Source organism: Nomascus leucogenys, chromosome 4 (genome assembly GCF_006542625.1).
Source record: "Nomascus leucogenys isolate Asia chromosome 4, Asia_NLE_v1, whole genome shotgun sequence".
Classification (NCBI taxonomy): Eukaryota; Metazoa; Chordata; class Mammalia; order Primates; family Hylobatidae; genus Nomascus; species Nomascus leucogenys.
The window spans coordinates 149,586,077-149,600,569 of NC_044384.1; the positions used below are offsets into that span (position 1 = coordinate 149,586,077).

The following is a 14,493-nucleotide window of genomic DNA, read 5'->3' on the forward strand; positions in this document are numbered from 1 at the left end:
CCCTCTTCTTCATAGCGCCCTTCCTAGTGTTCGCCCCAGAGTTCCGCCACCGCGTACAGCAGTCCCCGCCAGCGCTCCCACAGCGTCCTCAAGCCCCAAAGAGCCCGCGCCGTCGCCCCCGCAGCCCTCCCTCCGCGCATGCTCCACAGCGAGGCTCCTACAGGCGGGTCTGGAGCCTCGCGACACGCCCACAGACTCGATATGAGCCATTCTACGGCCGTGATGTAGATGACTGACAGCCCGTGGCAGGGTCCCGTATTCGGATTGGGCATTCTTGCCGTTGTGGGCGGGCCCAGGAGGGCGGAACCCGGAAGGCACGGCGCTCAGGTCAGGACCGCGCGCGGTGGTCTGAGGTCAGCGGCCGGGTCCCGCATGGCGGCGCACAGGAAGCACGGTAGGTGGGTGCGGCGCGGAGGCCTGCCCAGACCCCAGACCCGGCTCTCGGCTCAGACCGCGGTATTGACTCGGGACCCCGACCCCGGCCCCTCTCCAGGCCCCATCCCAAACCCAGACCGACTCCCCACCTCCTCCCCAGTCCCTACCCATCCCCCGCTCTTACCCCAGACCCCGACCCCGACACCGACCCCGACCCCGACCCCGGACCGCGGCCCACCCCTCGCCCGTGTTGTTGCTTGCATGGATGCTGGTCGGGCCGGCCCTGCCAGGCCCCACCTGTTGTCTGGGGACGTGGGCGGGGGCGAGCCCAGCTAGGGGTTCGTGTTCTTAGCAGAACCCCTGTCGGTGAGTGAGTAGGGGCCGCTCAGCTCTTCAGAGGGGTCCTAGACCGGGCTCTGGGGTGGGGCTGCAGCCGGCTCTGGCAGCCTCACCGAAAAGTACAGCAGAACCTCCCCGAGCCACTGTGTCCTCATCTGAGAAACGGAGGTCATGGTGTTTACCTTCAGTGGACCTAAGGTGTGGGGTGTATCCTAGTGCGTATTAAATTCTGTGATAGTATTAGTTAGTACCAAAGACAGGAGCATAATAAATGGAATTGGTTAACCTGGCCGTGCCTTAGAACGGAAGTGTTAGAAAATAAAACGTGCTCCTGCCTCCTGCAAACCCCAGCTCATGACCCTCACGTGTAATCATCATTATAATGAAAAGAGTGGCGGTTTTTGACATGAATCTCGTGTTACTTGTATTAATTCAGGCGCTGATGAGTTTTTCTCCTTCTCTGTGTTTAAAACTGATAATCATGTTTGAAATGAAAAGGTAATGGCAAACTATAGTTATAAAACAATTGCTTAAAAAGAAAACATTTCTCAGGCAGAATGTGGAGAAAAATATGGTCTCAAGTCTTCCTTTTTAGGGAAACACTGCACGTGAGCTTCCCCCTGTCCTTCAGGGCAGGAAATTGTCACCTGATCAGCTCACAGTTTAAAAATGGCCTAACAGTTTTTAAGCAGTCAGATGTTAGGCTCTAAAACGGACATTCACATATGTTAATGAGCACCAGAAATACCTTGTTCATGACCCTCTCCTGGAAGCAGGGCTGGCAGGCTGTGAATTCAGTGTCGAGGTTCTTAGGAGCAGACCTGACGGTGAGCTGCCTGCAAAGCTGTCCCTGCCTTCGTGGTGGGGGGCTTCTTGCTACTGCCGGTTTTCTCCTCGTTTTAAACCACAGCACACTCTTCTCTTACATTCCTTCAAATGTTTGCAGCTCTTCTAAGCTTGAAATAAATGCTCTTTTCTATTCAAGAAATTATTATAGCATCTGTCATGTACCTAATAAACTTATAAAAAAAAACCTTTCTCCATTCACTAAATTAAAGTGAATGAAAGCTGTTAATTGTTTTAGTCATTCACAAATCATCTTCCCTCGAAACAGCCTTTTTTTCCCATTGGATGTGTGATAGAATGGTCAAGTAAATTTACGTTGTTTAAGGACATTGTGGTTGGAAGGATGGATTAATAAATCCCAAAAGTATAAAATGTAGGTGGGAAAGAAAATATTAGTTTTCTGTGTGTCTTCCTCAAGATCTCCTGAAGAGCCCGTCGGCTGAGTGGCACTTAGGCTCTGAGAGGCACTGAAGGGAGGATTTAGCTGGAATAAAACTTCCCAGCATTTGTGACCTGATGGAGTAGGAAACTGGGGTGTGTGTCTTCTTCAGAGCATTTCCGTTCTGTGTGGCTTGCAACGAGTGAACTTAGGGGAACGTGCCGCAGGAGGAGGGGATAGAGCTTAGCATGTCCCCTCGCAGGGATGTCTCTTTTCCCAAAGTCCAGCTCAGGGTCATGGGGTGGTTGGAGATGGGGGTTGGGCACTCTTGTTGATGGTGGGAGAGGACGCAGGTGCCACAAGACGCAGGTGTGCCTCTCCTGGAGCAGACCCCACACAGAACTGACTTGGCGTCGTTTATTCACCACCGGGTGTTGGCAGAGCATCTGCTGAGTGTGGCAGAGCCCCTTAGGCCCTGGCTGCGGCAGCGAATCAGGCACGGTATCCCTCCCTCCCCAAGCTAAGTGAAGCTCTGCTGTGCTTTGAGGCTGTGCTTGGGGTTAGGGCAGTGCTTGCTGACAGAGGACACACCCAGGGGCCCATACTCCCCTGCCTGGCCCTGGCACAGACCAAGAAACATGAGGTGGAAAGGTTGGCAGTCAGGCTAAACAGTGATTCTGAGCATTTTTTTTTCCTGGAAGTAGATTGTTTCTGCTAGGCAATATAACCTGCTAATGCCACAGTTTCCCTGTAACAATGTGTAGCAAAACTCTGCAGGATTAATGGGAAGAATGTGGTGCCTTTGAAGCAGCACCACTTGAGTAAAAATTCCTCAAATGTGCTCTGTGTTATGCTAGTGTAAGTATAGCACCGGAGGATGTTTCTTGGGCCTACTTTGCAAGCCTCTGAGAGGTGCTGTGCAGCTCTGACCATGAACCGCTCTCCTAATTGAAGAGGGTCCCAGGAAGGGGAAGGGCACTGTGGCCTCCATTCTACCCAGGGAGACTGGGTGAATATCTGGCATGTAATTAAGTGTTAGCTCAGGTCGGGCTGTTTCTGGCATGTAGGGTAGCCAGCGGTCAGGGGAGCCTGGAGTGGGGTTGCAGTGGACTGGGGAGGCCCCCAGTGTCACAGATCCCCCAGGGGCTGCGTGCTCCTGGAGGAAGGGGCCTGCTGCTGTGGGTGAGGACCTTACGAGCTGCCCGGGTGACTCCTGGAAGGAGTGACTGCGTCTGGCGTTGGCGTGGTTGAGCCTTGCTGCCTCCTGCTCCCTGGACGGTTCCCAGTGCCTATCAGGACATCTCGTGTTGGTGAGCAGAGCCATGCAGGACTTGCCCCTTGCTTCCATCCCGAGACGCTGACTGTATCCCTGCTCCTTGGGCGGAGTCTTGCTGTTGGGCTTCTGGAGCCTCCTCCCTGGTCATTGTGAGGGGTTTGGCTCTGGTCCTCTCCCTGACTCCGTGTGTGCTTCAGGGACGTTTCCGGAGGAGGCAAAGCTTTCGTGGGGTTTGCTGGGCAGAGGCGATCCTCAGATGCTGGGGTGAGGACCACAGTCTCGTGGAGGCGGGAGCCCCGTCCCAGGGCCCAGCCCTGAGCAGGCAGAGGAGTGCCAGGCCGTCCGGCCGCTCCCTGTCTCCCTGCACCAGGCCTGTCCTCACCACCCGCTGCTGTGTGTGTGGTGGGAGGACGCGCCCCTGGATTTAAGCAGAGTCCCTGCCCCGCAGTGCCCCCTGCATTCGTCTCACTGCACCCTGAGGCCAGTCCTTTGACTCCTTGTCCTGCAGTTTCCCATGAAGGTGGTTCAGTGGTGCCAGCCGCTCGCGTCGAGGAGAGAGCTCCAAGGGCACCATGCTGCTGGCATGGCCTTGCTGGCCCAGCTGGGCCTTCTGTAGGGAAGGCCACAGAGCCCTGTCGCAGAGGCCTCCTCCTGGGAGGCACCCAGCCTTATGTCAGCCTGGGGAACATGTGCTGGAGCGCGGGATGCTTGGTTGCTTTTTAACAAGAATCCGTTCTTGCTGTGACTGCTGCACGCACAGGACAGCTTTACTCGACAGCTTCAGTCACTCTTGCAGGTGCATCCTCCAGGGCCAAGGGGTCTGCAGCAGGCAGGCGGCCTCTGTCTTCCTGAGACTCCTCAGATGAAGTTGGAGCTGCCAGTGCCTTGCAGTGAGCAGTCACACTTCCTGTTCGCCACCTCCCTGTCGTCTTCTGGTTTCTCCTGCACCTCAGGGAGTGGATTGCCCGGACTTCACACACCAGGAATCGCTGGCGTTGTCCACGGTGCTGGCGCTGGTGCCAGAGTTCCTGCAGCTCTAGTAGTCAGGGAGAGGTGTCTGTGTGTAGGCTTGGGTCTGTGAGCTTGTGTGTGCATATTGTCAGTGTGCATGCATGTGTGTGTGCCGCTGTTCCTATGTGTGCACGTGTCTGTGTATACCTTTGTGTGTGCACACGTCTGGTGTGTGTGTGCATGCATGTCTGTGTGCATCTGTGCAGGTGTGTGTGTGGTGTGTATCTGCGTGCATGTGTGTGCCTTTGTGGTGTGCATGTGTGTATGTGTACATGTGTGCATGTGTATGTGCCTGAGTGGTGTCTGTGTGTGCATGCATGTGTGTGCCTGTGTGTGGTGTGTACGTATGTGTGCCTGTGTGGTGTATGTATGTGTGTTTTGCATGTGGTGTGTGTGTACATGCATGTCTGCTTGTGATGTGTATGTACATGTGTGTGCATGCGTACCTGTGTACATATGTATGTGCCTGTTTGGTGTCTGTGCCTGTGTGATGTGTGTACATGTGTCCATGTTCATGTATGTGTGTGTGTCGGTGTGTGTGTCCATGTGTCTGTGTATGGTGTGCGTGTACGTGCATATCTGTTTGCCTGTGTGTGCCTGTGTGTGTACATGTGTGTGACTGTGTATGGTGTGCCTGTGTATACGTCTGTGTGGCACGTGTGTACATGTGTGTCTGCGTGTTCGCCTGTGTATATGTGCATGCATGTGTGCCTGTGTGTGTATGTGTGTGCGCCTGTGTGTCGTGTGCCTGCGTACACGTGTCTGTGTGTGGCATGTGTATACATGCGTGTCTGGGTGTTTGCCTAGGTATATGTGCATGCATGTGTGCCTGTGTGTGTATGTGTGTGCGCCTGTGTGTCGTGTGCCTGTGTACACGTGTCTGCCTGTGGCATGTGTGTACATGTGTGTGTGTTTGCCTGTGTATATATGCATGCATGTGCGCATTTGTGTGTGCGCCTGTGTGTCGTATGCCTGCATACACGTGTCTGCGTGTGACGTGTGTGTACATGCGTGTATGGGTGTGTCCCTGTGTGGTGTGTGCATCTCCCAGGTGTACCCTGCAACTTGCCTGTGATACCTGCCTCTCCCTTGGAGTCCCAGAGCTGAAGATGCTGGTTCGGGTTTGTTTCCGTTGGAAAGAGGCCCCTTTTTCTTCTTACAGCGTGGTGTTGGTCTGGTTGGGTGCCTGGTGACTGTTGGGGCCGACTTTCATTCTGGCTCCGTGTGTGGGACTGTATGCAGACCTGGACAGGAGTCATCGCTGTGCTGCAGGAAAAGTGGGGCTGTGTTCATTGACACGTGTGGCTGTGTCATTCTCTACTCAGATGCGGTAGAATCCTTCCTCTGGAACAGGAGTTGGCACCTCTTTCCTCATCTTCAAGGAAGGACAGCGTGCTCAGGAGCACTTCCCAAGTGAATGACTGAATGAACGAAGGAGGGAAGGAAGGAAGGAATCAGCCTCATGGAACAGGGAGGTTTAGAGAATCCCGGTAAAGCAAGAGGCACCGTGCTAGCCAGGCCCTGCGGGAGTGTTGGTGCATGGTGAGGTTAGGGGGTGAGGGTCGGCCCCAGCAGGGAAGGGCAGGTGCAGTGGTGGCAAGGCCAGCGCACGTGGGGATGAGGAGATGCGGTACTGCGGCTGGAGGAGTGTTGCAGAAGCTGCTCAGACATGGGGGCAGCTGCAGTCTCGGCTCCTTGCAGGTTGGGAGAGAGTCCTGCTCGGTGTGCGGCTGGAGAGGGAAGTGGGCCAGGAGGTGATGGATGCCAAATGTGCCCATCCCTGACGGCCGGCGCCCCAATGCACAGCAGGCCTAGGTCTCGATGGGGACGTCCACCGAGGTCAGTCCTGCTGGGCTGCTGCCTCAGAGCTCACTCTACTAATGCTCAGGTCGCACATCTGTAAAGCGGGCGGCAGCACCGTGAGGACCCAGCCAGGTGACCGATTACAGGCAAGGTTCTGTTGGAATCACGAGCTGGTCACTGCCACTGGTCCTGTCCCCTGGGTGCAGGAGACACGGAGGTAGGGGACCTGTGTGCCTGTGAGAACAGAGCAGACAGGAAGCCGGAGAGGACAGCAGGCACGGAAGCCGGAGGGGACAGCAGGTATGAAAGCCGGAGGGGACAGCAGGTACAGAAGCCGGAGGGGACAGCAGACAGCCGGAGGGGACAGCAGGCACGGAAGCCGGAGGGCACAGCAGGCACGGAAGCCGGAGGGGACAGCAGGCACGGAAGCCGGAGGGGACAGCAGACAGGAAGCCGGAGGGGACAGCAGTCACGGAAGCCGGAGGGACAGCAGTCACGGAAGCCGGAGGGGACAGCAGACAGGAAGCCGGAGGGGACAGCAGTCACGGAAGCCGGAGGGGACAGCAGTCACGGAAGCCGGAGGGGACAGCAGGCACGGAAGCCGGAGGGGACAGCAGACAGGAAGCCGGAGGGGACAGCAGGCACGGAAGCCGGAGGGGACAGCAGGCACGGAAGCCGGAGGGGACAGCAGGCACGGAAGCCGGAGGGGACAGCAGGCACGGAAGCCGGAGGGGACAGCAGGCACGGAAGCCGGAGGGGACAGCAGGCACGGCACGGAAGCCGGAGGGGACAGCAGGCACGGAAGCCGGAGGGGACAGCAGGCACGGAAGCCGGAGGGGACAGCAGGCACGGAAGCCGGAGGGGACAGCAGGCACGGAAGCCGGAGGGGACAGCAGGCACGGAAGCCGGAGGGGACAGCAGGCACGGAAGCCGGAGGGGACAGCAGGCACGGAAGCCGGAGGGGACAGCAGGCACGGAAGCCGGAGGGGACAGCAGACAGGAAGCCGGAGGGGGCAGCAGGCACGGAAGCCGGAGGGGACACTAGGTGGGCAGGCGTCACTGCGTCAGGGTGTAGGACGAGAAACCAAAGCACCCAAAAAGGACCCCATGGTCCTTCGTGGCTGGCACAGGGAAGAAGTTGGGTCCAGGAGGCCACACTGGGGCAGCCGTGGCTCCCTCATGCTCTGGGCGAGGCAGCATGGGTGCAGGAGGTACAGCTGCTTCCCGGGTTCTGGGTTCCACATCCTTGATAGCGTTCCTCAGTGAGTGTAACCTGCCCGTGCAAACATGGGTCTTGTCGGTGTGGAATCCCTTATGGGTTGCAAGTTTTTTGGGCTGAATTCAGGACCTATCTAGTGAAAAAGCCAATGTTTAATGAAACAGGAAAAAATTAAAATATTGGAGTAAAAGGTGTAGTTTATCTGGTGTCTCCTGATTTTCATAAAGCAGCTTGCTGAATTGCCTTCCCAGTGACCTCTCAGCATGTTTTAGCCCAGCCTTGTTATGGTGAGAAACTGACTCCGAGAACTGAGTGGGCTGCCGGAGGGTCAACCCGGGAGCCCTTGGGTTGCTGGCATCCCGCTGGGTGTGTTTATACCAGTACTTAATGAAAACTGTTGCAGCCGCCCCTGAAAGTAAGATGTTTATGAACACTTCATGACACGACAAATGCTGGTTAAAAAACTACCAGGAGAAACTCCGCGCAAAGTTTGCCTGGAATATTTTCTTTCTTCTCCTTTTTTATTTGTAGAGATCGGATCTCACTATGTTGTCCAGGCTGGTTCTCAAGTAATCCTCTGACGCGGCATCCTGAGTAGCTGGCCTACAGGTGCCCGGCTTTCTTCTTTGTTTAAGGGTTAGAGTTTCAGTAGAAAATGACTATTTGGTATATTTTCACCTCCTACGTGAGGATCGCACGTCAGACTGGTCATGGTGTGAGGTTCTGGTGATGTCCCATTTGAGGATTGTTTCTGGTTTGATGTCAAGCACTTGTTTTTTGTTTTTTGTTTTTGATATTTCAGAAAGCTTGCCCACTTCTGCTTAAGTATTAGCCAATTATTTTTCCATTTGTCATTCTGCTATGAAACTCCTCAAGAATCTACTACTCATTGAATTAACATACTGAACTTTTCTTTCTTGTAGAGTGATGTAATTCTATTACCAGTTTATTCCTTTATTTCTAAATTATAGTCAAAGGCTAAATACCTTGCCTCATTATAGGGATAAAATGAAAAAAAAAAAACTCACAGTGATTATCATTTTAAAGAAAGCTGTGGCTGGGGCAGCATATTTTCAGCAGGCATTTAAACATAGTTTTTACTGAAAAAAGAAAATTCAAACAGATTTTCAAAAAATACAATAACCCTAATAAATGTTAAATTTAAAATGCCTATTACAATGAGACAGGCAGATGTAGGAGGAAAAAGAGATCAGCTAGAGCTGCTGTTCGCTGAGATAGCAGAATTTTGATATTTTCTCTAGACTGATGAAATAATGTGGTGTGTGTGTTTTGTGGAAATGTTTTGGGAGATTTCTCTAATATGACGGGTGAAGGAGGCAGGGAGCAAGCACCTCCAAGCTGGCCATGGTAGAAATTTCTACTAATAATTATTTCCAGTCTTGTTTTCAGTAGCAGTTTTTCATTTAAATATGATGTTAAAAGACTGCCAACTCTTGTTTGAAAATCTAATCGCTTTTCTGTTTGTAAGTCTATTAAGTGGAAACTAAAAAGGAATGTTATAAACCGATTTTGTTCTCTATGAGTATTAGTCTGTTCTGCATTGATGTAAAGGAATGTCTGAGGCTGCGTAATTTATAAAGAAAAGAGGTTTGCTGGGCTCACCGTTCTGCAGGCAGTACAGGGAGCATGGCGCCAGCACCCGCTCCTGGTGAGTCCCCGTCGGGAAGCTTCCACTCTTGGGGAAGGCAGAGGGGAGCCAGTGTCCTATGGTGACGGAGGGAGAGCGGGAGAAGGCAGAGGTCCCGGCCTTTTAAGCAGCCATATCTCCAAGAGCTCGTCACCGGGAGGTGGGCACCAAGCCATTCCCACGGCATCTGTCCCATGGCCCAGACACTTCCCAGCAGGCACACCTTCAACACTGGAGCTCGCATGTCACCATGGGATTTGGAGGGGACACATCCAAACTACATCAGTATGTTTTTCTCCTACAGGGCTTTCCATTGTAAAGTTACTCGTGAATATTTGTGGTCTCTCATTTTAATGAATTCCTGTAAGCATGTGGTCCTATCGGTTTTACCACTTCTCCTAAGCATCCACATTTTAAAATAGGTCCTTTTGAACTGATCTCATTCTTCACATCCCCAAATAAGCTGTACACAGATTTTCTCTGAAAGTCACACTTTTCAAGAGACACCAGTTTATAAGGGTGATAGCAAAAGTTTTGAAATTTTAGAGAATCACGAATGATCATTATTTTAATCTCTTCCAGCACCAAGAGTTTCATACCCGACTGTTAGATTTTAAATTCAGCAACTGCATTTAGGAAGAGTTTAGAATTGAATAGGTTCACTTCCAGCGGTCAAACTTCGTTTCTTTGTGAGGTACATATATTTACAGTTTTTCCTAAGTGTCTAATTTCCAAAGAACACTTTACTGAAAGATTTTATTGGTATTTGGCTGTGTCTTTGACTTGAAATAGCAAGTGTAGGCAGCAGTCCTTTCTGAGAATTATACCGAAGTGACTTAATTCTCCTGTGAAAGGGACTCATTTCTGCGGGGTGTTGCGGCGTGTTAATTTCAGACGGGGTGTTTTTCTGGGCCTTGGCCTGTTGTTGTTGTGTCTCTCCTTTCTCGATGCTGATTGCTTGGCCTGCTTGGTAATTTATTTGTTTTCCTGCAGGTTATTTTTTTCGATTGGCATTAAACACTCAGTCCTCTGTCTTTTTATTTTCCGGTGATTGCTTTTTGATGGGCACTAGAGTTTCAAGTTAAAACTTGCTCTTGCTGCTGGAAGCGGAGCACGTTGATGAGGTGTGGGAAGGAGAACGGAACCAGCCTCAGGCTTCTGACAGACATGGAGTCGTTGTGAGTACAGGGCACTTTCATTTGGGCCACACAGCGTTGGGGGCTGCAGGAGCTCCTGCTGCACCAGCTGGTCCAGCTCTGTTGTGGGTTCTTTTTGTTTTCAACACATTGTAAATTAAACAGAAAAGAGGCTTTTATCCCGTAACTTGATTTTTGTCAGCCTCCATCTGTAGCTTATAAACGTACACACACTTAGGTAAAAACACATTAGATCAAAAAGGAGCATTTCCACAAACCAAAAATGACAAATGCTTCACTGTGTCCTGGTTATTCTGGAGGGAAAAAAAACCTTTCGTTTATGTTCTGCTTTTGGTATTAGTCAGCAAGTAGAGCTGGCCTGTTGGAAGACAGGCTGTGTTTACAGAATCGTGTCCATATCTGCAGGAAACCACCAGCAGTTCGTGGGGTCCTCGTGTCATTCCTCTGACGGTTCCGAGAACCAGCAAGGGCATCAGTGCCATGCAATGTGGTTTTGGTCCAAAACAGCTGATTATTTGTGTGTAAATAAACAGTGTGAGCACTGGTGATAAAGGCCCTGAGTGCCTGGGCCAGGTGTGTGGGGGCCGCACACTTGCTGCTTGTCAGCTCAGATGCTAAACCCAAGTGGCGCCGTGTCCACGAGGTCTCTCCCAGCCCCAACCTCCGTCCTCTCATCTCCGGGGCTGGGAGGAAGTGAAACTCGTCTATGAATCTGCCAGCAATATTAGCTGGTGGAAAGTAATTATTAATATTTAAATTTGCATTTTAAATGTCGCTCTTTTAAAAACTGATTTTAAAAAGTTAAAATTATATTTTTAAAAAATACTTTATGATTTACATTTTAGCAGCTGTAAATATTTAGACATTTATTTGTCAGCAAATTAATTTTTAGATACCTGGATATTTGTATTAAACTGAGTAAAGATTTATTAAAATTCTTGTTGAAGACAAAATCTGCCGCTTTATAATGAGATATCCATTTTGACGTCTATTTGAGATCATCTGTTTTTGTGCCTGTTTACAGGACGCTTTATGAATAATTCATGGGTCATGGATAATATGACACAAAACCGGCCTTTGCCAATATTTAGTATCAAAATCATGCTATAACTCCTGTCAGTGAAGCACTGTGCAGGATGTGCTCGTCTTTTCTGCAACAAGGCTTACCAGAAGTAGCAGGGGTCAGAGTGGCTTCAGGCTCATTCCAGCAATGGAGCAGACATGGTGACCTCCAGGAGTGTGTGGGCCGCTGGGCAAGATGTTTTCCTCCACGAGGTTCTAGAACACCCATGCGATATGGAGCCTCTTCAGCCACAGGGGTTCACGAGATACTTAAACCAGTTTAGCTTAGGCAGCTGAAAGGTTTTCTTTTTGCTTTAGTTTTTTTTTGATGACCGTGCTCAAGTTTGAATTTGAAAAGGGATGTTGTCTTTCCCGTGGCTGTAAACTGTACAGACCTTTATGTGTTGACCATCGTGAATTAGCACATCCAAATCCCTACGGCCTTCTTCCCACTCCCACCCTCCATATGAAAACTTGGGATTTAAACGTGAAGGACTAAACCTCTATACTTAAATTGTATTATTTGCATAAGATTTTTGAGCAACCTGTTTTCCTGCATTCTTAAGTAGTTGCATGCTCTTCCTGGCATCCTGATTTATTATCCCAGATATCAGCTTTGCTGTCCTGTGTGTCTGTGGCTGACACTGGCGCGGTGCAAGCATGCATCCTCGTCCTTCCTCGTGGGTACCTCAGCGTTCTGCCATTGGTCATGTCCATGGGTGATGCTGGCGCGGGGCAGGTGTGTGTCCTTGTCCTTCCTCGTGGGCACCTCGGCGTCCTGCCGTTGGTCATGTCTGTGCAGCCTGCATTTACCTCTCGGACGTCTCATTTGTCTTTGAGGGTGTCCAGGACATTCCTCTTCCTCCAAGGCCTCATTTCTGCAGAGTAGTCGGTGATTTTCAAGGACTGGCATGATGAGATTTTGTGTTCAGAAGACGAGGAGCAAGGTGCACGTCTAGGGCCCCGTTCTGCTTTCTAAATATTGGGCTCCTTGGAGAAGGGGCTGGTTCCAGGCCTAGGCAGAGAAAATCCAAGATGAGCCTGCAGTACCTTGTAGGGTGTGCTCATGGGAGGGCGCCGGGTCCAGGCTGGAGGGCGCTGGGTCCACACTGCGGTGGACCCTGTGGCCAGTGCCGGGACTATTTGAGCAACAAAGTATATGTGGACAGTACAGGGTGATGGTCCTTGGAGCAAATGAAACATCTGCGAGTCCTTAAAGTATTAAATAACACAAAGGTAATAATTCAATACATGTGCAAGTGTGGGCAGTTCTTCAGTACAGAATTCCATGTGATAAACACGGAAGGAGTGAGGAAGGAAAGCCACTGAGGAGCCCACCCGCCAGCGGATGCCAGAATTAGTGGGTGAGATTGAGGAGGAAAAGGATCTAGTCCCGCGGTGTCTCCTCCACAGAGTTTGTTGGTTGTAAAGGAAAGAGAGTCGCTTGGCAGGGAGAAACCCAGCAGACCTCACAGCACCTGTGGGCGACCAAGGGCGTCAGCGGAGAGAAGCATCTCAGCTGGATGTGGGCACCAGCGCCCATCTGCAGTTCTGCAGAAGTGAATGACCTCAGAGTCACCCTGAGAACACTGGACCCAAGTTACAGCAATTCCAAAAAATAACTCTGCCGCAAGAGATGTCACGACGGTGGAGGACGAGGAAAATGGGAGAAAAGTGAGGCACCAAGGGCGGATGGGGCAGGATCAGAGCCTGGTTGATGTGGGAGCCTGCTGTTGGATGAGGGCTCACACAGCCAGGGCTGGGGTGGGGCAGAAACCCAAGTTTTCACGGTTGAAACGGCTTCCCTGAGCCTCGCCAGGCCTGGGGCTTTCGTGTGGCAAGGCCCCGAGGGTGGGGCTCTCAGCCCAGGCAGTGGCCCCAGGGCCCGGGCTCCTGGTGGGAGGTGAGTCCAGGACCTGCCTAGGTGGTCTGTGGGGAAGCTCCTTAGGAGGGTGTTAGGGCCTCGGCATGTGGCCTGGACCCCCTGGGTCTGCATGGTCCTGGGAATCACCCCTCCCGAATCTGCTCGTGTGGCACCTGAGCAGGCGTGCGGGGGAATTGCAGAAATCGTAGAGGCTGGAGACCCAGAGGCCTTGGGGTTCTGTGGGCCCTGCACGCTGTGCCAGCAGATTGATTCCTGGCTTTCAGGTCGTGAGGCTGGAATCAGGTAAATCTCTTCTGAGAGAAAAGCCTGTGTTACAAAAGGCAGAGCTTGTGACTCCCAGGGTGGCCTCTGCCGTGTCAGTTATCCCTGAGAAACCCTCGCCAGCTGTCACTGAATTTAAAGCCAGCTGACTTTAGATTGTTCCCGCCTTCTACTTCCATTTTAGAATTTTTATAAAAATTCTAAATGTACTATACACCTATATCAGATATTTTCATTAGAAACATGAAATTTAACAGTGTTGGTGGAAAACCACTGTTAATTAGGCTATAAATGTAATTTATTTCAGGCACTGGATAGAATTCAGTGAAAATGCTCCCTAGCTTTCTCTTTTTAGGTACATTCTTATTATGTTGCTTTTAGCTCAGATATCTGCCTCAGGAAGCCTTGAAAGACTGTGACCTGGGGACAGACTCAGTGTGCTCCAATCCATACCCTGTTGTGTTCTGCAGTTTCTCAGTGTGCTCCGATCCGTACCCTGGTGTGTTCTGCCATTTTCTTTGGGATCAGCTGCCTTGTTTCAGCAAACTCTATCATCTGATGCTTGCTTGGGTCCAGCGTCTCCTGGCGGTGGCTATTAGTCAGGGCCTGCCCTGGCCTGCCCCCTCCCTGGGACTGTCTGGTGCCTGTCCAGCCTCAGGCGTTCTGCAGCATTGCCTGGCTGTGACCATCGCCTGGGATTTCTCCGTAGTATTTTCCTAGCTCCAGACACTCACAGGCAGCTGGGCCTGGGGAGGCGAATTTAGCCCCACGTCCGCGTTGGCTGCCCCAGGCCTAGCAAGCTTTTAGCTCTGAGCGCCCTGTCCTTGTCTGCAGAATTGGGTGGCTGGTTATGGTTTTGTCTTAGAATTTGTTCTGGTTTGTGAAGATGTTGGATAAAGTGCATCTTATCTGCCTACCATCTCCTCTGCTCATCACCAGCTTGGTCATCGGGCATAGGACATTTTCTTCTTTGACATTTGAAGGAAATGTGACCATTGGATTTTTATCTGAAGTCTTGGAACCTTCTTTTGAACACACCTGGTAGCACTGCAGTACATTTTTAAAAGCATTTCACAGACCGCCTGTTGCTTCCTGAGAGCCAAGGTGTCTGCTCCGGAAAGGTGTGGTTGAGGCAAGGCCTTTCTGTAGGGGTGGGACCCGCTCACCGCGGCCGGCAGGAGCTTTTGAGGTGTCCTGTGCTAGGGCACTTTTGCATCGTATTCAAAAAATAG

General features: G+C 51.5%; 1 protein-coding gene across 3 annotated transcripts in view; it reads left to right on the forward strand.

The window, feature by feature from the left end:
* The first annotated feature begins 299 nt into the window (after positions 1-299).
* The window catches only part of ERICH1 (glutamate rich 1), a 108,572-nt gene continuing 94,378 nt past the window's right edge, over positions 300-14,493 (forward strand). For all 3 annotated transcript variants that reach the window (XM_030812423.1, XM_030812422.1, XM_030812424.1), the window contains exon 1: positions 300-394. In XM_030812423.1, coding sequence (XP_030668283.1) covers positions 373-394 — 22 coding nt within the window. In that variant the 5' untranslated portion in view covers positions 300-372. The remainder of the gene's footprint in view (positions 395-14,493) is intronic.